We start from the raw sequence: 22,828 nt of genomic DNA on the forward strand, positions 1-22,828 counted from the left end.
TTTTATTTTATCATTTATTTCTTACCCTACAAGCTTCCTTGCCCTCATCTCTTTTTTTCTCAAAATGAGTCACTCTTTACTCAGTTTAATTGTATCAGTTATCTCTCACACATACACACACACATGCACACACAGCATTCACAATCAGTAGGGACTGTTTATTGCGTTGTCCAGATTATCTATCCTAGAATACAGGTAATAAGCAGCTATATCACCAGAACAGAGAAATCATGAACTTTAATGGGCATTGAATAAAAATGTGATTGAAAGGTGAGGAGTAAAGTGATACCAACATAACTAATAGACAAGAGAGTGTTGAGGCAATAACTATTAAGAATATATAATATAAAGTGAGGAGTAATGCAAAAAAAATTCCACAGGAGGAAGATCTTTTTCCTAACTCTAATTTTTCAAATTTTAGATATTTGTTCAAAAAAATCACAAGGCTGTAGGATCTTGAGAGTTCCAGACTTGTCATCAACGTTTAGGAAGAGCAAAAGTTGAATCAGGTAAGAAAGACATCCTCATTCATTTTGTTTAGGCCACCAATAAAAAAGACCTTATTATAGTCTTCTTTAGCACCCATCTTAGAAAACATCTTTCAATGGATTTTATAAAGCTTAAATCATCCTATTAAATCTACTTCCTGCTTCATTGTCACTGTGGATGTAAAAAAGGGCTGATGATCACCTTCACTTCTAATCTTTCATAAACTTGACAAGGAACATTCAAAATCACCTATTAATAAGCCTCCCCATAGTCTACTGAGCTTAAGCAAATATGAAGTTTTGTACCTTACCAATTAATCTACAGAAGATATTCCAAATAATTACATTCTGTCACTTTCTTATTTACACTTGATTCTAAAATTTCTCAACTTCTCACATGACTAATCTAGAAAATAAATATTACCCTTGCTTTCACAGGCAGCATTAAAATAAGCAGGCACTTGAGTTAATTTGTTATATTTTGTAATTTATTATTATTTAATTTTCCTACTGCCTGCTTAGAACTTGAACCGTTCTGGTTAAAAAACAATTGCAGAAGCATACATAATGGTACAAACGTTTAAATAAAGTTCACTACCGCTATGAAATGTGATGTCAGTTTTGCAATCCATCTGCACTTTCCCACTAAGTTGGGTGGAGTTGATCTAAAGGAATCTGAAGATGTTTACAAAATAAGCTAATATGAAAGGGCATGACAATCCATTAAAAGCGACTCTCTTCCTCTTCCACAGCGCGGTGAAGGCCTGGGATGAATTTCAAGAGCTGTTTCCGGACACTTCCCCTTCTGCTTTTCCTGGGCAGGGTCCCATACATGCCTGAGAAGTTGCCTTCGCACAAAGGAGACATGGACCCACTGCTGGCAGAACTAATGCTCCGATTCCTCCTCGAAGAAGACCTCTTCAGAAAATCATCTCCTTCCTTGGGGACAAAGCACTCATCATCTGTGCTTGTCTGGCGGCTGAAGGCTTCCCGACTGGAGTCTTCAGACGCACAGGTCTGGTATCCATCCTCACTGTCTATCGTCATGGAGCTCAGCCAGCTCTTACAACTGCTTGCACTGGATAATCGATTCCGGTCCAGGAGGGCTGGGCCAGGCAGGAGTCCAAGCAATGTGGATTCATCTATGTCCATATTATCCAAACTTGGGCAGTTAGTTGCATCGCCTAGAATGCAGAAAAGAAAGTCTACTGTGAAATAGATCTAAACATCACTTCTTATAAGTAAATACATCAAAATTTCTCTTTGAAAGGCAGAAGAAAGAGTAAGGGTAAATAATTCTTTTCACCAAGCTTGCACAAATAAGTGACTGTCTAGGAGATCATTTGATAAGTTTAAGAGTATGATTTTTCAAGCTATTCGTCCATAGACTGTGTGTGCTCAGTTACTCAGTTGTGTTTGACTCTTTGTGACCCTGTGACTGTAGGCTGCCAGGCTCTTCTGTCCATGGAGTTTTCCAGGCAAGGACACTGGATTAGGTTGCCATTTCCTACTCCAGAGAATCTTCCTGACCCAGGGACCAAACCTCCATCTCTTGCATCTCCTGCATTGGTAGGTGGATAATTTAGCACTGTGCCACCTGGGAAACCCTTGTTGATGGATTAGTTTCATGTAAAGGATTCCATGGTCACAAAAATAGTCTAGATTAAATAAATTGAAATAAAATTCTTCACATGAAAACAATTCAACTCAACTAACAGCATTCCAGTGCAACTTTAGAATTTCCAAAAGAATCATTTCTTACATTGAAGTGATCCTGCCACTTTTTGTTAAAATCATCATAGAAATGGGTTCCAAAGAATATACTTGGAGAAATGCCCTCTTATGGATTTTCTCTGTTTTAGTTCCTCTGATTTTTATTTACTGCATTTTTTATTATTATAACATCACTTGAAATGTATGGAAAGCACAGTTATAAAACCTGCACCTTATGGACTGATTATTAGAGAATTCAAAGATGTTTAGAACAGAAAGGATATCTTAGAGCCTCGATATTCCCAGTTTATTCGTAGAATACTTAAATGCTTAAATTCTTTGAAATGGTAGTGTATCCAGAAAACATCCCTGTCCTAAAATAAATAATCATTTGAAAATATTGAATGTTATCTGCTTGGCTGAATTTCGTCATCCACCTTTTATAACCTACATCTGGGCTCTCCAAACTCAAATTTTAATCTCACACCAACAGCCTGTTCATATCCCACTTGCTTCTGTACTATCTGAGTTGTTTGGTATGCTGCTAAAAGAAAGGAGATTATTTGTAATACTAGCCAGAAAAAAAAAATCATTTGAAGGTGACTTTGCTTCCTGAAAAGTAATAGAACATTACACACTCAGAGATGTGTTTTTTTAACCTCATGCTGATTGTCTCTACTGCTGCTCTCCTTTGCCCTTGGTTGACAATATTAAAAGAGACTGTTTGTTTATTTTTCCATTTGATCTGCAAGGTTGAGTAGGGTCAGCCCTGTGGTGACCAGTTAAAATGCATTCTTTTTTGTTAACAAAACCTACTTTATTTCATCTGGCAACAAGTTGATGAATGTCTTTTGATTGGAGAGCATTTGGCTTGTAGAATCTCATGCCCTGGATGTTTATTCTAGGTCTATAAAAAGTAAACTAAAGAACTCTTTTAATCTCTCAAAAAAATATAGACAATGGCCTTATGAGGAGCCAATCTCCTTGATCCTGAAATAAGGACCTTGCCTATACAAGGCCATGCCCATAGAACCACAGGACTGCCTACACTTATCAGATCAAACCCCATCTCACCTTCAGGATGCTCCTCTGCAAGTGGAGGCAAAGATATCCCAAACACCCTGAAGTCTACAGAAATCCAGGAAGCGGTCATATATTTGTGCCTCTAACTTGTTAGCAAATTTTAGATCCCTCAGAAAAACCCTGTTATATATTTTTAAGACTATTACTTTATAAACACAAATAGAGAAGTAACTCATACGTGTTTCATTTCCTGAAAAGAAAGAACTTGAACACAAACTTCTGTCATATATTAGTGCCAAATTAAGAATTTAATGTATCTTTTTTCTATAAACAGATGATCACTTTAACTAACAGATATTGTAAGGTTACAAGTAGAGACTTTAGGTCAATATTATCCAACAAAGATATAACCTATATTTCACACCCACATAGCTAGTGGTTTCAGTGCATTGTTTGTACACATAAGCTCATTCCTCAGGTTATACCAGTCACACAGCAAGTACCAAGTCAACAAATTTTAAACTCAACCCTTCTTCTCAGAATGCATACAATGGCAAGAAGCATGTATTTACTGTTTTAAAGATCCTTAACATTTCTTTGGTTTGAGGGCCATGAAGGAGAATACCTCTGTATTATTGTAACTCACACAATTTGAACAAATAATACAAGCTCCACCCAAGAAGCACGCTACCATTCCAGCTTCAAGAGTTTCTCAGAACTACGCAGCCCCTGAGCCATAGGTATTCTCAGGAATTTAATTCATCTGCCAAATAGGAAAATGAGGCAATCATTCATATTGCTCTTCTAAAATCCCCAGGTGCTTCTTGCGAGTGTGTGCATGCATGCATGCATGTCCATGTTTTCATGTGCATGTGTTATATGTATGGAAGAGGGGACGTCATTGGACTTACCTCTCCTCCAAATACACTGGTCACTCCAAAAGCCAAGCCAAAGGAATACAAACTATTTTTGACCCATGCTAGACAATTTTTTCCTTGTAATGATGCCAATCTTAAAACAAGTTAGACACAGAAGTACTGAAAGGATGAAATGTAAGTGTGGTTTCTGAACCGGAAATCACATTTACCATGAAGCAGGCGCTGTTCCTGTAACTGCAGAGATCTGAACTCCACCCATTTCTTTTTCAAGGTTTGCTGAGAAAGAAGAAAAAAAGTGCTAATTATTAGGAAACCCCAGAGAAGATAGCAATGTACTTTCAGATGTTCAGATTTTTCAATTCATTTTTTTCATTTCTTTCTAGCACTAACAATCCCTCTCATTCATTTGAAAGATTTTTTTTTCTGTGTAATAGGGGAATATTGGAAACACCAATTTCTCAAGAAATAGTCTAGAAGCACCAACAAATTGAAACAATGACATTGTTTCAATAGAGATGACAGATAATAGAAACAATGATACTTAGGGTTTTTTTTATTTTAAATTCTTGGAAAAGCAGATTGCTTGGGTTTGTGTCCATTTACTAGCTGATTCAGCATGACTTTAAACTCTAGGCTTCTCTCATCTTTAACATGAGGACAACAGAACCTAAACCCTGGGATTTTCATGAGGATTATAAGCATTAGTAGATGAAAATGGGTGGAACGGTGGATACAGCTTAGTAAATGTTCAAAAAAATGCCATGATCATTTTGAATGGACACAGAAGATGTGGTACATATATACAATGAAATATTACTCAGCCATGAAAAAGAATGAAATAATGCCATTTGCAGCAGTATGGATGGGCTTAGAGATTATCACACTAAGAAAAAAGCAAGTCAGAAAGAGAAAGACAAATACTATATGATACCACTAATATGTGGAACCTAAAAAATTGATACCAATAAGCTTATTTATAAAACAGAAACAGATTCACAGACATAGAAAACAAACATGCTTATCAAAGGGGGAACAGGGCAGGGGAGGGATAAATTAGGAGTATAGGATTAAGACATACATACCACTATACATAAAATAGATAAACAACAAGAATTTATCGTACACCACAGAGACCTACATTCAGTATCTTATAGTAACATGTAATAGAAAGAAATCTGAAAAAAAAATGTATAACTGGATCACTTTGCTGTACATCCGAAACTAACACAATATTATAAATCAACTGTATTTCGATTAAAAGAAATACCACCATCATTCTATAGGCCTGGGTCATTAACACTGTCTTTTCTGCGGGAAATCTATTTATTTTCTATACACAAAAAGGGAAGCTGACCAGCTCTAAAAGATATCCTTGGAGGGCTAAACTTAGAACATTTCTTAACAGTTCTTGACTTCTTAGCTGCTTCCTTCCTTGGCTGCCCTGTGCATGAGAACAGTGGCCCAGGGAGGGATGAAGTGGCTGTTGTAATGGTCACAACTGCACATGAGGCCTGGCCTAGCCCACAGCCAGGCTGTGGATGGGAATCGAAAGTCAATGAAGCAGAAGGCACCCGGCAAGGCAAAAAGGCTCCTTCTCCCTTCTCTCTGCTTTTTACTCTACCCCTTCCTTTGCCACTTCAGGTCCCCACCGCAAGCCCCCAGGTTTAGGTCCCCCACCACTCAGATTTGCCTGTGGACATTTATCAGGAAGGAAAGGCAGCCTAGTTAGAAACAAGTGGTCCTTTGTACAAATCAGTCTGGAAGGGGTAGACGAAGGCTAAAATGGGAGAGTGGGGGGAAAGTACATTCGGAAGGGGAAGACTAAAGGAAAAGGAAATATTACAAGAATGTCATTACATGTTTAAGGGGGACTCTGGCTGGTTCAGGGAATGAACAATCACTGGGCCGGATTTTCTCAGCCTTGATACAGTAACATATAGTGGCACTCCTTATGCCTGTCAATGTAATATGTGACCAACAAGTCAAAGACATAAAATACCTCGCTCAGTTAATTCCTTGTTTTTTCGATACTAAAACATAGTCTACCTGGCTCAAAGACTGCTGGGCTACCTGAATTATAGCTCTTGTAAATCTGAGGTCATGTGAAGGTCAGAGTCAGGAAACCAGGAAGTACAGAACCAGCAGGGATCTGGCATGTACACTAAGCCCTTTTTTCCTTCTTAAAGAGGTTTATCTCTTACAAGAGGATAGAGTCCAATTGGGGAGCATAAGACCAACACTCAAAACTAATTATAGGCAGAAGAGGAAGATGTATTTCTGTACTTACTACCTATAAATACAAAGTCAGGGCTTGCCAAATAGTTTCTGTGAAAATAAAGGTTTTTAAGTATCAAATCTGTTGGTTTGTCCCAGTCATCTCAGTATGTCATCACTTAAACCAAGAAAATACCAGTGTAAAGAGCAGCTGTGTCAAAGTGACTAAGAGCTTTTAGTTTGCATTGAAGCTTCCCTATTTTCCTCAGAGTCTGTTTCAGTCTACTGTTAACATCACAGTGGTGTATTTGGACCAATCTAACCTCTCGTTATTAGAAGAAAATTGAAGCGTAGGCGAGATCTAACCCTACTAGGCCACATCAGCTCAACTCACTGTGCCTAGTTCAGTGCCTGTCATACTGAAGCTGCTCCTTAAATGTTGGCTAAATGAATACATGAAAGGGTGGCTCTCTGAAAAAAACACTCTGCTGTCACAGACTGGATATTTGGTTGAATATGTCTCCAAAGTTTTCATTCTCCATGAGACTTATAGATAAACATTTCCATGGCACTTTACTACTTATATGCCACCTGGGCTGCCCTGGTGGCTCAGACAGAAAACAATCTGCCTGCAATGCAATGCAGGAGACCCTGGGTTTGAACCCTGGGTCGGGAAGATCCCCTGGAGAATGGAATGTCTACCCACTCCAGTATTCTTGCCTGGAGAATTCCATGGCCAGAGGAGCCTAATGGGCTATGGTCTGTGGGGTCACAAAGGATAAGACATGACTGAGCAACTAACACTTACTACTTTTATAGTGCTTTCATAGATAACTGTCCTAAAAGTTCTAGATTAAAAAATAAAAGTTCAATGTAGCAAAATGTTTCCCAAGGGCCACAAACTCAGTAAATATCAGAGAATAGTTCCCTCAGTTATCCCACTAGATGTGCTGTTTTCATGTCAAACATTTGAATCATAGGTCACAAGAAAGGGAATCCCTGAAAATTTAGCTCAGAAGGGACCATTGCTTCTGAAGAAGAGGTCGTGGCCACACAAGGAGTCTTTGTGAGACAATGCACACTGACGTAGCAGGATGCACAAACTAAATGTCATCGCGTGAAGGGGAAGCCAATCTGACTCTGGTTAATAGGTCAGACCCAGACATTTCCAGCCCAAGTGATGAGCTGGAAATCTCACAATTACAAGATTGGAAAGGCAATAGAAACGAAAGATGATGAATAGGAATGAACCCAAAGTTCTACTAGACCTGGAGAAAAAGAAAGAAGTCAGGAGAAAATTAGACCCTGTGTGAGGCAGAGACAAAGAAAGGTTTCCTGCTTGAGAGAAGAAACTTGGTTAAGCTCTACCACCATGAAAAGGAGGCTGAACAAAGCTGCTAAGGGTGACTATAGCTCATGGAAAGCTTGTACCCACAGGGGCAGAAGCACATGAATGCAGCCTCACGACCCAAGCTGCATACTGGCCCCCGGGGAAGGCATCCAAGCTGCCAGGCCTGGCTGTGTGCTGGAGGTCTTGAGTTGCAGAGCAGAGACCACTGCCCAGTTCACACTGCGTGGCACCGAGAGGCCAGGGGAAGCAGGCAATCCACACTCCAGAACGCCACAGAAGTTTGATGATAAGAAAGACAACAAAACTGATAATCAGTACATGAATTCTCTCCAAACAAAATAAAAATAGAAAAGTGTTCAAAGACTAAAATAAAGAGTATTTTCAGTCCTCTGAGAGAGAAATGTGATGTTCCTAAGAATAAGAAATTTGAAACAAAGGAAGAAAAGAAAACATAAGCATGAAAACGAATTATTTGAAAATAAAAAATTAATTTTTAAAACTCAACAGAAAGAACACATTCTATACAGAACACAGACAACATTACTAAAGATAATATGAAGGAATTAAAAAATAACATAACAATGAAAAGAATTGAAAAAAGAACGTAGATACATACACATATATATGTATAAGTGAATCACTGCTGTACACCTAAAACTAACATAATTGACTGTAAATCAATTGTACTTCAATTAAAAAATTAAACAAAAACATATTGTGATACAAAATCTGAAAGGGTGGTTAAGAAGCATGGAAGTTAAATCAAAAGACTCTGAAATGTGCCTAGCAGGAGTTTCAGAAGACTATCCAGGGAACGATGAGGAAGGTATATTCACAGAGGTCAAGCTGATAATTACCCCAAACCAAAGAAAGTCACAAAAACTGAGGACACTGCAAGTTCCCAGCAGGATAAATTTAGAAATGAATCCAAGCCTAATCAGACTGTGGTGAAACTAGATCAGTAAAGACAAAAGAACACCTTAAAAGCAACCAGGAAAAAGATGAATAATTGACCAAAATTGAAATACTGGGTTTTGAAAAGATCCCCAAATGGGAAATCCTCTAGAGAGAATTACCAAGGGGGAAAAAAAGCCATAAAAAGTAGTACAAATGAAAATGGGGACATAAGCACAGCTTGTTAGGAAAGAAAAAGATGAAAATAGAATGTTTATTATCAACTTCGTGCATTAAATTTGAAAATTTCAAAACTTTACTAGCAAAAACATCATTCAATAAAGCTGGCTCAAGCAAACAAACAAACAACAGCAGAAACCTTGAGCAGTCTTATAAAGAAACCAAAACCGAGTTTAGAAGTATTCACATCAAAAAGAGCCCCAAGTCCAGGTGATTCAGATAGTGTTACAAGAATTCTGCCAGAGGACAAAAAGGGGAAGAGATTCCTCAGCTCATGTTAAGAGCCTAGTAAATTCGATACCAAAACTAAAAAAGAAGATTAAAAAAAAGATAGTCTGAGAGAAGAAAATTACAGACCATTCTATCTGTAAAATGAAGTTACCTTCAACAATTCTAAAGAAAATGTCAGCAGGCCAAATCTACAAGTATATAAAAAGTATAAATTATGACCACAATTTACATAATTATGTTATACTTATTATAATTATGTAAATTATGGATATATTATAGAAATGCAAGGGTGTTTTTACATTAGAAATCTTTAAAGGTTATTCACCAAACTGACAGATTTTTAAAAATAAATGAGAAGACCATCTCAACACTTACAGAAAAACAATGTACCTGCTACAAGATAATATACAAGCACTGTAAAAACGACTAGCAAACTTGGTATAGAAGGGAGCCTTCTTAACATAAAAAGTATATCCCTAGAGATAAGAAAGAGTTAAAAGAACTCCCTTTATGGTCAAGAGCAAAGTTAGGATGCCTACTAGTTTAGTTTCTATTCATCACTGTATTGTAGACCTTACCTGATATAGCAAAATAAGAGCTGAATATCATTCCTAATAGATAGTTACTATCTTCATGAGAAACTCAAAATAATCTATAGATAATTAGAAATTATATAGTCTGGCAAAGTGTTTGAGTATAATAACAGCATAGGAAAATTTATTTCACACATCTATGAATAAACCTCAAAACAATATTTTTAATAAAGTATATAAGAAGAAAAATCATTTTACAAAGGAATAAATCTAATAAAAGATGCATAAGGTCTATCTGCATAAAAATATAGGACCTTATTGAAATACAAAAAATAATTAAAAATTATCTAGTGAGATAGTCTTGTCAGTAAGAAAGCTCAATAGCATACAGATAGCAGGTTCCTCAAATTGATCTGTATAAAACAATGATACCTATCAAAACTCCAAAATTATAGAATTTGACAATCTGATTCTAAAATGTGCACAATTAAAGGGCCAAGAATAACCTAAAAATCTTGCCCAATCAGACATCAATATTTATTACAAATGTGGAATAGCTGAGTCTGAGAGAAACAAATTAATCAATGGATCAGAATTAGAAGCCTATAAGATTCATTCATATATGGAACTAGTGTAAAAACAGAAGTTTCATTTCAGATCCACTGGGGAAAAGGAAAGACTGTATAAAATAAATGGTACTGGGAGAACTGAGTTTCCAAAGAGAAAAAATAAAATAAAATTGGAATCCTATCTTATACTACATAAAAAATTAATTTTAAGTGAATTAAAGACTTCAATATTAAAAAAAAACACTTTAAACTTTTAGAAGAAAATATAGAAAATGCAAATTACCTACAAAAGATAAACAATTAGGAGAGCCCTCATAAACAAAATATCAAAGAACAATACAATCAAAGTGCTAAGGAGACAAACATCAGCTTAGAATAATCCAATTACCTATAAAACTCTTTCAATAGCAGCAGTGAAATAAATATTTTTCAATAAAGACCCACCCACCCTCACTAAAAGAAACACTATGGCAAGAAGGAAAGTAAACCCAAAAGTAAAGAACAGAATATAAGAAACGGGGCAAGCCAATCAGTTCACAGGTTGGTATACTTGCTCATTACCAGCTGTTAGGAATAAAAACCTGTCTTTTTTATTTTAAAAATAGAATTTTCTAAAGTAAGCAATAATAAAGAAGATGGAGGTTTAAATGGACGTTTAAAGATGTTAAGATTCGTGATGTTTTGGGAGACGATGGAGGTGTTGAAAATGTTCTAGGTTAGAAAAACAATAAAGTATGTATATTACAACTTTAAGAGAAAATGTTCAAAGCACAGAAAATGCTTATAAACATGCAAATGTGTCGTGCAAGAGAGTTCTTTATTCCGTGAAACATAAACCTATTTTTCACTTATATTTTAAATAACATTACTAGCTTATATTCTACATTTCTTTTTTTTTTTTTTTTTTTTACAAAAGGCTGAAACAGCCAGTTTTACTTTTTCAAAAAAGATTTTCACTAAGACTCTCTTCTGCAGAAGCAAATTAGCTTTTGACAGTTTTAAAAAACCTAAAAATAATATGATGAGCTATTTACTCCTTACAAAACTTTAATGATAAAATATTAGAGACACTTCTTTTAACTTGAAAACTAACAGTCATTATTTGCAATATCCTGAAGGTCCTAACCAATATTATAAGAGAAGAAAAAAATAAACTAGTTGAACAATTGGGAGTAAAGGGGCAAACTTTTATTATATGCAGATAATATGTTTACATAAAAAATCCAAGGGAATCTGCAAACATATAGCTAGAATAAAGGGAGTTCAGCAAGACTCTTGGATCTAAAATTTACATAAATATCAATAGCAATAAGCATTTGAAAAATTAAAAAACTACATTAATTACAGCAAGAAAAATTTAGAAATAATTATATTTATTAATTAAAACTACAATTTAAATTTATTTATTATATAGGAATAAATCTATCAGTGTATATGTAATGTACATTATATAATATGTAATGTATAATCAGTGTAAATATAAAATGGATGAAGAAAATACAGAATTTTTTGAAGTACATAAAAGACTTGAATAGAAAGACACAGACCCTGTGTTTGAAGTAAGGAAAGCAAAAATCATAAAAATGTTCATTGATCTTATTTATTCTGTAAAGACAATTCAATTCTTATCAAAATCTAACAGAGGATATTTTTTTCAAGGAATTTTATAAATTGATTCAAAAGATCAGAGGGATAAGCAAAATGACAAGAATATAAAACTAATGTTGACAAAGAATAAAACAGGGCTTGTTGATAAATCAGATGTGGGAGAAAGGAGGAATACAAGATAAAACAAAAATATGGTAACTCTACCCTCTTGGGCCAAATAATTAAGATGCACATGAGTGAGGACCTAGATTTCATGGCCTGCCAGAACTTCCACATTCTAAAAAACTGAGATTTTTAAGGCCCTCAAAGAGCCCAGAGAATTTTCACTGAACATCCTGCATTGTGCACTATCTCCTGAAAACTTCAATTTCTTCTCCAAAGTTGACAGTGTATTTGCCAGCAAAAGTAGATTCAAGGACATCCACAGGAGTAGAGGAACTTGATCTTTGTAGTAAGAAGGAGGCAAAATGGAAGGACAACAGAAAACAAAAATCCTAGGCCTTCCTGCACACACATACAGCACTTAGGAAAATTGACAGCTCCTCCATCTTTGTTTTTTCCCAAACAGAATGTAAATCAAAAGAGATCACAGGTGCATTAATGAAAACTTCTTCAGGTGATGTGCTTTCCTGTTGCCTTTCTGAGCCCCATAGACAGAAGGAGGAAGGAAGGAAGTGATTTGCCCTGGTTTGTAGAATTTAATATTCCTGCAAATGTAATTGTATGGCTCTTGATAATTCAGCAGTTTAGACTCATCACCTTCAAGGGCTATCTCAATTCTTCAAATAGATCTTTATTCTTCCACTCACACATTCAAGGATGAAAAATTTGCCTCACTGTATTAAATTAAATTACCTTTAAAACTTGCAGCTTTGCCTCAAGCTCTGTTCTTTTGAGAATCATTGTTCCATTAAGAGTCTCTATCCTGTTTTAAGAAAAAAAGGAGGGGAGCGGGAAATAACATGAGTGATTCTCTCAAACAAGCACCATCCCTTACGGAGTACTATACTTTGAGCACAGACTGTCCTCAAAAAGCAACATAAATGTCACCATTCTCATGGCACTTCAAGTATCTGGACCTAAGCCAAACCTTCTGACAACATTCAAAGAAAGAATATGGAAAAAAAAAAAAAAATACACCCTTTGAGAGGGTGACTAGAAGAAAAGACTCTGGTTTATTTGTAAACTGTAGCTCATTTTATAGAAGCCACTCTAGGGCAATGATGGTTGTTCTCTACTAGAACGTGTTGTGTGGTCTGGCTGAACCACCTCTCATTTGGTGACTATTCATTGGGCATCTACTATGAGCCAGACTCTAGACATTGTGCTAAGCATGAGGAATACAGCAATTGAAAACCCGCATTAGGGACTTTCAAACAATGAAATCAAAAAACTACTTCTTAAAATGGGAAAATCTTTTCTTCCTTAAGATTCTAGAAAATTTTACCTCTGTAAATTGCCCGAACCTTAGAACTAGAACAAATCGGGTCAGAACTACTGAGATATTAACTTTCAAATGACTCATCTCAAAACTTTTAAGTGTACAAACTTTAATCCTAGAATTATCAATTTAATGGTGTTCTTTCTCCCTATACCAAATGCCTTTCTGAAAATAAAGAGACTTGTTCTATCCTGAGTGATTTATTTGTTTTGTGGGCTCAAGTTAGAAGCCTTTATTTTGACTACTAAAGCATCATTCTGAATAAGATAAATATGACGTATGAGTTACAAAACTAAGCATCTTTTTAAGGATTCGTTCAAAGTCATTCTGATAAATAAGCTGTAACTCTATAAAGATGCAAGAAATTTGTCAAGGTAAAATAATAATATTAAATGCAGTCTATTGGGTATAATGCTGTTTCCAATAGCATTATACCCAAGACAATGAGATCATAGCAAGCCAACACATCAGCTTTCTCATTATAGGCTCTTGACTCTAGATGATAGGGAGGATCCATGTGAATCTGTTTGGTACCTTACTGTTGATCTGATCTACCCAAGCAACAGATATCTGTGGGCAGAATTGTAGGCATAGACTGGCCGCTGTCTTCAGTATTTGTACAAATTGTCTCTCATTTCCCTGACCTCTGGATTTCCACTTGTCTCCACCCACTACTCTTTAAGTATACACCTGAGGTCTGCCCACTTCACCCATTTGGAATACAGGTTTCTGATTCTAACCACCAGCATGTTCCCTTGAACATGTTCCTACTTCATAGATTGAAGTTTCTCTGGAGCTAGAGTGGTCCTCACCCTTTATCCTGAACTCATAGGAACCATAGAGTTGGACACGGTCCTCTTCCACCACAAGTCATCTTTCGAAATTACTCTCACACAACTGCCCCCTCCCCCAAAAAAAAGCATCCTTTGAAGTTTTAGACTAGAATCACAAAAGAGTGTCCAGGGAATTTTTTTATTGGCAGCTTGCAAGGAACAGCTGTGGGATAGCTCGAGAAAGGATCCTGTCATCCAGAGCAGATGGTCAGATCCCAGTGCGGGCACTTACTAGGTGGTTGGTTTTAACTAAACCTCATTTCAGCCTGAGTCACTTTGTTTATAAATAGGAATAAAATCAACTTCACGAGATGACTATAAAGAATAAAAGATAATCAGAATAAATTCTAAACTATTAAACCTGACTGGTGAGACCCATGCTTTGTGTCCTGGAGAATGCTCTGTCTTCATTTCTTACTCTATTCTTCTTAATTCACCAGCCACCAATTAATTATACTGGCTATCTCTCTATCCCTTGAACATGCCAAGCCTACTTTGATAACTCAAACCTCTCTTTTTCACCTGATATGTTCTTACCAGGAGTTCATCGAACCATCCCTTTTCATCATTTCGCTCTCAGCTCAAAATTCACCTTCTCAGAAAGGACCACTTTTAACACTTAAACGAAAAATGCAGCCCTCTCCCTCAGTGTTTTATCCCATCCCTTTTTCTACTTTCTCCATAATAGTTATCATAATTTAAATATCAAAGTTACTTATTTTTGTGGGCTTTTCTTACCTATCTCTTTCCTTAATAAATAAAGCAATAGAAGAGTCTTTGTCTCCCTGAGCCTGTCACAGAGCTGGAAATACAGTATTTGCTCAATAAATATTATTTTAATGAATGGGTGAATTCCATCTTTGTCTTATTAGGGTCTAAGGGTGGAAACATCAGTTGAATCTCTATTGGGGAAACGCACATCCCATTAGTAAATCGGGAATAGTAGCAGAGTCAGTGTATGTGTTGCAGGGCAGGAGGGCTGAGCAGACTCTTCTTTCAGACAGAACACCAGGAGAGAAAAACAACTGGCTGGTGTTACAAGAAGAAAAAGCTCGGCCCTTCTGAACTTTCATTTGCTCTAACCACAGGATTATGTCAACCACGGAAACTGGATCCATTCCTCTCTGTCTAAAGAGAATGTGGGCCAGTTTAATTGAATTTGAATCAAAAATAAATTTTTTAAATGTTATCCTTCCCACGCAGACGTTTGGGCTCCTGATGCCCTCTGACTTCAGATGTTGACAACATGTTCAAGTTTGAGGAAACCTTGAGAAACAAAAGGAACTGATAGAAACGTCTGTACCCAGTCCCCAAGCTATGGCGCACTGCCCCCCTTCTTGTGATCCTGAACAAAAAGCCTATTCATTCACTCGACTGGCATTATGAGAGACCGTAACAACTTTTTAAGCCCCACAGGAAGCCGCCAGATAGTTACGTTAACAGGTTTCCTGACGATCTGATCAGGTCAACAACTTGTTTGTGGGTAAAGCCTTCTGTGCTCACACCATTGATGTTTGCAAGGACATCACCTGGGAGATGCCAAGAAAAACAAGTGTTAAAATGGTTGGTTAAATAATCTTTCCTGACCCACAAATGAAACAAAACACACAAGCCCCAAACCTTGGCAACATAAAGGAGCTGAGGAAATTCAAAGCAACAATCACATCCTGACCTTCACCAGCAAAAAAAATAAAATTTCTTGCTATTTAAATAATCCCAAGCATGAGCATAGTTCTGACTTACCAGCTTGCAGGCCAGCGCAGTGTGCGGGGCTGTCCTCCTGGATTTTGCAGATCAGGGTGCATATATCTGTGGAGCAGGTGTTCTGGTTTGAGAGCCTGTAAGTCTGTAAAATGAGAAAGATACATAATTACTATTAAAAAACTCAAAATCTATTTGTCAAAAAAATTAAGCAGTATCAGTTACCTTACATAACATAAGTACAAATAACAATTTGGGAAGCTTTTCTGAGTATAAACTGAATCTAAGGACCAATCTGACACTTCCACACATTCTGTAGCTGACCCCATTCATTAAAAAAAAAAACACATCTAGGGCTTCCCTGGTGGCTCAGTGGTAAAGAACCTGCCTGCCAATGCAGGAGACACAATGTTGGATCCCTGGTCCAGTATTACGCTGCATGCCAGGGGGCAACTAAGCCCATGTGCCACAACTACTGAGCCTGTGAGTCACAACTACTGAAGCCCACACGCTCTAGAGCCTGTGCTTTGTTAAAAGAGAGGCCACTGCAATGAGAAGCCCCCTCACTGCGACTAGAGAGTAGTCCCCACTCACTACAACTAGAGAAAAGCAACTCAGCAACAAAGAACCAGCACAACCAAACAATAAATAAACAAATGTTAAAAGAAAACACATCTGGCTTAAGAAAGCAAGTAGTGTAAGACTGGTTTAAGATTTAAGACTTTCATGCCTAAGAGACCACTTGATGCTATTGTATATTTAACAAGAAAAATTCAGTTTCTCTTTCCCCAGTAGGATAAAACAACAGTAGCCAAGAGCAGAGAGAAAAATCTCTATGTGGTTCTCCCAAGCTAAAGTACTCATTACAGGAGCGTATGAAACATTACACATCCAGCAAGGGAGATATGCCAACAGTAATTATATTAAATCAGAGTTCTGCAAATAATGACAATCTGCCCTTCATTAATTCGAAAGCATTATAATTGACTCAATTATCTTCATTCCTGAATGCTCGTTGGTACACCTGCCCTGAATACTCACCAATTCATTAGCCACTCGACTAAAAGAGAAAAAGTTATGCTTCACCTCTTGCCTCAATTTGGCAAAAGCAACTTGGTTTTGTTTTTCCTTTCGATTTGTACCAAGAACACAGCATCAGTGTTTGATGAATAGAGTGCCCCAGTGATCTATATTCTTCTTTTTCACATATTTAAGTTATGAGGCCTAGTTCCATTTAGAGTCAAAATCAGCATTCTGAGTTGAGTAGGTCTTCCTAATATCTGTTTCCTAAAATTAAACCACATTCCAGTACTGCGTCCTTGTGGAAAAACTAATGTCTGATGTCCATTCCTTTATATTTTAGACATACAATTTCCAGAACCAGCAGAACCAGAAGTCAATCAATGCAAGAAACTTCTAGAAACTTGACTTTGTTAACCTTGAAGGGATTTCTATTCACTCTGAAAGGCATTTAGAATCCCCATATCTTAAAGGCAGATGAGACTTTTAGAGATCATGTAATCTACTCTCAAGACCCTGATGCTAGGAAAGATTGAAGGCAGGAGGAGAAGGGGACAACAGAGGATGAGATGGTTGGATGGTGTCACTGACTCAATGGACATGAGTTTGAGCAAGCTCCAGGAGTTGGTGATGGACAGGGAAGCCTGACATGCTGCAGTCTATGGAGTCGCAAAGAGTCGGACATGACTGGGCGACTGAACTGAACTGAACTGAACTGAATTTACTTTCCATCAATATCAGAGATTCCTTTAATAGAGTTTTTTTTTGGCCAGGGAATTTTTTGCCACCGCCTAGGCCCTTCCAGAAATGAAGCATGGTCTGGTTCACGCAACACATGGACCAAAGCTATAAGAGAATTTCCTTTGGGAAACCACTGTTATAATGATTCTCATTAGCAGTGAGAATTTACGCTCCATGTCCAGGAAGCAAAGTAAGTACAGTGAAGGGGAAACTTTAATTGATGTAGCATGCACTTGCGTATATGTTTGCCACAGGTGTAAAATTTGTGGTTAGAGATAGGCAGAGGTCCCAAAACTTTAGAAAGAACTAATCAGTTGGATATTTTTCTTTTGTTCAGTCATTTCCTAGAGACACAAAATTACACTACTTTCTCATGCCCAATAGCCTTGATTCTACCTTGTCATTTGCTGACCTTCTATTGGAACCAGGCACATTACTAAGTACTAAGTACTTCACATATGTTATCTCATTTGAAATGCCTAAGAGCCTACTAAAGTAGCACTGAAAGAACACAAATTCAGTTGTAAATGAATCTAAGGTTTGTGTTCTGGTCTCTCCATATCAGCAGAACGCTAACATCCATGGAAACCAGAGGACTTGGACTTATTCTCTCCCAGCATGCCCTGTGCCCCACTGACCAGGACCCAAATACATGTCCTGGAGGCACAATAAGGGTATGTGAGGTTCTACTTGGCCTTTAAAATGTTCTCAGGGCATGCCCCCTATTTGACAATCACTATAAACCTTGTGAGTACTAGGTAATAGGTAATGCATAGAGCTAGTAATGGAAAGCATACACCCATAGGGAATTTGCAGAGGAATGGACACTTGCATCACTAAAATAACATGCTACAGTCCAGAGGTGAAGCCATCATTCATGTGAATCCACAAAGGTTCAGGCCACTATAACCTGCTGTCTACTAATGACAGTTTTGATTCTTGCTCCATGTAGTGTTTATGGTATGAAGGAGAAATGTGGCGGAAGCAGTGATATGTCTATAGAAAGATGAGAAGAGAGTCTCCTTGGTCACATTAAGTAAGGATAAATGAGCAGTCTGTTCCTGTTTTCAGTAGCAATCACTGCACATCCTTGGGCATAATTCTCATTTGAAAAGAAGTGGTCACAAAAAGCACAGTGTCTCTACAATACAGAATAGGGAGTGTTCCATGACAATGAAGAATAAGAGAGAGTACTATGTTTCTGAAGCCCAGTGAAAGAACTAGAGATTTCACCAAATTCAAAAGTAGAATTCAGAAAGGAAAAGGTCTCTTCTTTTCTCTGAGAGCCTTCTCCCTGCTCATTGCAGCTAAGGTTCCGTTTTGTTTATTCTTAAAATGTGTCTTATAGAGCAGCTTCCTGTTCCTAATCTTAAAACACACTGAGTTTCCAATTGTTGCCCTGATAATTAGTCACCAAAGTTTTCTGAAGCCAGCACCAAAGTTAAGATATAAAAACTGATGTTTGGCATGAGGATATGATTATGCAGAATGCTACTAAAAGAAATGCAAAGTGTAATGGAAAAAGAACACAGTAATACTTAAACTACTTCTGTTGTGGTTAATTAGACAAGCCTTTGTTTGACCTAATGCATTATATTTACAAATATAGCCATGAAGAAGCAGACAGCAAATAAGAAATTAAATTCTTAGGCTATTAAATAGAAATCCATAAAGACTTAAAATTTCCAACAGCATGAGGCAATACACGCATAGAGCCAAATATTCTTAAGTATTTTCAAATAATAGTTATAAAATGTTATCACTAAGGAAGAGTACAAACTTCTCATAAAGTCCAATATGAAAGCTTTAGTATTTTCAAATGTAATAGTAACTATAAATGAATAGATCCAGTCCATATACACAAATGCATTTCTTTCAAGTATCTCTGAATACTGAAGTGTAGACAAAATCTGATGCACAGTATAAGAAATTATTATGCAAAACCCATCACTAATGCAAATATATAAGATTCACCTATAAAGAGCATGTCATTCTCTTATTTATGAGCTGACTGATAGCAAGAGTTTCTGATCAGTCTCAGACCGACAAGAAGAATAAAGCAAAGAGAAACAAGAAGTTGAGTAAATCTCAGGGTGATTATTTTATCTGCTTGAATGTTTTCTTTCCTTGATGGTACCCTACACACTGAAAAACTACCAAAAACAGCCACACATAGAGCACAAGTCACAGCCTCTATCAATCCCTAAGCCCGACTTCATTCTTTCTTTGTAAATACCATGACATTGCCGGTGCCACTTTCTTAATTAAAAGTCTGGAAAATTTGAAAACTGCCCACCTGAATTTCAAATCCAAATGTTCCATTATCTTGTTTTTCCACAGTAACAAGCTTTCTGTTAAAAAAAAAAAAAAGGAATGAAGATCAAAGTATCACATTTGGCACATATCTATCATTAAAAATAACTGTCAATAAAAAATAGCTGATGTTTGTATAAATTGTAGTATATATGACTGTCCCTGTGTGTGTGTGTGTGTGTGTGTGTGAGAGAGAGAGAAAGAGAGAGATATCAACAGCCTGGAAAGCTGTGTTTCTAAACATCTTCGTGAGACACCAAAAAACAGATGAAATTCTTTACCTTTGAGACCAGGAAAAGTCACCCACAGAACTCGATCTTGTCAGAGCAAGCTGAAAAATACAAGTACACAGTTATTGAAAGATCCTTAAGACACATCTGTAAAATGTTCTAAATCACAAAGGACTCTTCTTTGGCCCCACTCCTGGGAAATTGTTACAGAAAGGCAGTGATTTCCATTCTCCAGTGATAGCAAAGGAGAGCTGGGAAAGGAACCATTCAGGTATTACATTTGAAAGATTAAAAGAGGCTTCGATAATAACACCTTATGGCAAAAGAGTTAATGTAATGTGGCAAAATTCCAAAGCTTCCAAAAAGAACTTCATATCTAATCTGTACCTGAAATAGCCTCTGAAAGTTTAACCACAACAGTTTATAATCACACTGAAATCCAAAGAAAAAATAACACCCATAGAATGGCATATAAAACCCAAATAGTTTATAGTTTGGGGAGATACTGTTGAAATGACTGTTTATTGTAATAGTTCAATATGTTACTGTTTTTAGAAGGATAAAATCATCTAATACCTAGAAGCATAATTTGGATAAAATGAGGGACTCAAAACCTCAATTATTTTTATGATTTATTTTTGCAATGATTTTAAAAGAGTACAGTGAGATTTCAGCCAAGAAAAGAAAGGAACTTCAGAATGGTATAAATGTTGTAAATGACATAACCTTTTGCTTCCCTGGTAGCTCAGACGGTAAAGAATCTGCCTGCAATGTGGGAGACCGGGGTTTGATCCCTGGGTCGGGAAGATCCCCTGGAGATGAGAATGACAACCCACTCTGGTATTCTTCGCTGGAGATGAGCCTGGCAGGCTATAGTCCACGGGGTTGCAAAGAGTCAGACAGGACTGAGCAACTAACACTTTCACTTTACTTCTCTGCCTGTTTTGGGAAGAGATCATTTAGAGATAAGCTTCCAGGATACAGTCTATCATTATAAATAAAGGAAAAGTTGCTAAAAGGTGTCATCTCTTTTTTTAAGGTAATTATAGTGAGTTTTGTGTGTTTTGTGTTGGTTCTTTGCTTAGGCATTAACAAATGTTAATCAGCTCTTTCTCAAGTGTTGGTCCAATGTTCCAAAACAGAAGTTCATGCTACTGGTTAGTCCAAGGTGTTTATTTAAGTGGCAGCCTATTATGCTTCTTATATATCAATGACTACAGAAAATATCAGGAGGTAATGCAGGAGTCCAAACAAGTAAAAGTAAAATAGAAGATAACAGCCAAAAGGAGAAAAGTATGCAGAAGAAATTAATGCACAAATGAAATCTTCATTAAGGCATTTGTTAGAGAAGCTACATCACTGTAAGGAATTTGAATTACCAAGTACAAAATGCCAGCATTCTCACAAATTTTCTTGAATGGTTCAGAGTTCAGAATTTGGCCACTGGTCAGTATTGTTAACCCAATGAAAAACTGATGTCTTCCTACAATAATAATAAACTTATTATACTTTCCTCTTTTATTAGCTCTGGACTGCAAATCATTTATATCCTCTTGAAGACTACAACAAGAGAAGGCTCAGAACCGAAAAAAAAAAAAACACCACATTTCTCTATATTTGCTTAAAAGAAAACCCTAATGGTGGGAAAGATTGAAGGCAAAAGGAGAAGAGGGGAGCAGAGGATGACACGGTTAGATAGCAACACTGACTCAATGGACATGAATCAGAGCAAACTCCAGGAGACAGTGAAGGACAGGGAAGCCGGGCATGGTGCCATCCATGGGGTCACAAAGAATCAGACACGACTTAGCGAGTGAACAACAATCTATTTTTAATTTATAAGGACTAACTGCGGAAGGCCTATTACAGTTTGTGTGGTTTGTTCAGCCTGATTTTGTCCTGATAAGTGCCGTTAACAAGAGTGGGGACCATTCAGCTATGCAGTGGGTTGCCTTCTTGTGGAAGAGAGCAATAAACTTGATATGCCCAAACATTCTCAACCTCTCAACTATACTATACTCATATTTTTTTATTTTCATTATTTCCATTTGCTTGGCTTTTATCCTTATTTTGGATGTAAACTACTTAGGTAGGTCATATCATGCTATCTGTAAATCATAACTAGTCTTTATATTTAAAAATATTACTCTTGCTATCAATACTCATCAGATTATGCATATATTTATATATGTGGAAGCATATATGTGTACTTATATGAAGGCAGATGGGATTAAACACCTCACTTCTGTTCATAATTACTTGTAGCCTTTGGACCTCTTGAAGGATGTATTCATTTTATTTCTACCCCAACACCTAGCACAGGGTTTGGAATAGAATGGAACCATATAAACAGCTAAACAGAAAAACAAAAGTAAACTACTAGATAACAATACAAGCAAGTAAGTGGTAGTGGGAGATGCAAAGATTTATATGAGTCTTCAAATCTGTCCATTAAATTAAATATTCATAGGAAAAGCTCAAGGGTAGACTTTTAAAAATATAAAATAAAATTTTAATGAAAGAAAACAAACAAGGATTAAAAAAAAAAAACTGACTTCTAAAACAGCAAGAACCATAGCAAAAGGACTAATAGAAAACAAAGTCAGTCAAACTCTAGCTAATTGACCTGATTAAAATGGAAATATCTGCCTAGAACAATATGAGATGCAGAGCAGATACTCAGCTCTTGTGGACTGACATGGGTCATCAGTGAAACAAAAAAATCAGACTAAATCAAATTATGAATTAGTTTCCACTCTGGATCAGCAATGAGCCTATCATAGACACCTAACATTAAATACACAACT

The 22,828-nt window shown here is 36.7% G+C and overlaps 1 protein-coding gene across 5 annotated transcripts in view; it reads right to left on the reverse strand.

Moving 5' to 3' along the window:
- Positions 1-211: 211 nt before the first annotated feature.
- Positions 212-22,828, reverse strand: part of LOC122453764 (cytohesin 1 interacting protein) — a 75,762-nt gene continuing 53,145 nt past the window's right edge. For all 5 annotated transcript variants that reach the window (XM_043487929.1, XM_043487928.1, XM_043487927.1 and 2 more), the window contains 7 exons: positions 20,073-20,122; positions 19,775-19,829; positions 15,760-15,862; positions 15,452-15,545; positions 12,598-12,667; positions 4,312-4,378; positions 212-1,672 (listed from right to left, as the gene is read on the reverse strand). In XM_043487929.1, the coding sequence (XP_043343864.1) occupies positions 1,212-1,672; positions 4,312-4,378; positions 12,598-12,667; positions 15,452-15,545; positions 15,760-15,862; positions 19,775-19,829; positions 20,073-20,122 (900 nt within the window). In that variant the 3' untranslated portion in view covers positions 212-1,211. The remainder of the gene's footprint in view (positions 1,673-4,311; positions 4,379-12,597; positions 12,668-15,451; positions 15,546-15,759; positions 15,863-19,774; positions 19,830-20,072; positions 20,123-22,828) is intronic.

This window comes from Cervus canadensis, chromosome 15 (genome assembly GCF_019320065.1).
Source record: "Cervus canadensis isolate Bull #8, Minnesota chromosome 15, ASM1932006v1, whole genome shotgun sequence".
Taxonomy (NCBI): domain Eukaryota; kingdom Metazoa; phylum Chordata; class Mammalia; order Artiodactyla; family Cervidae; genus Cervus; species Cervus canadensis.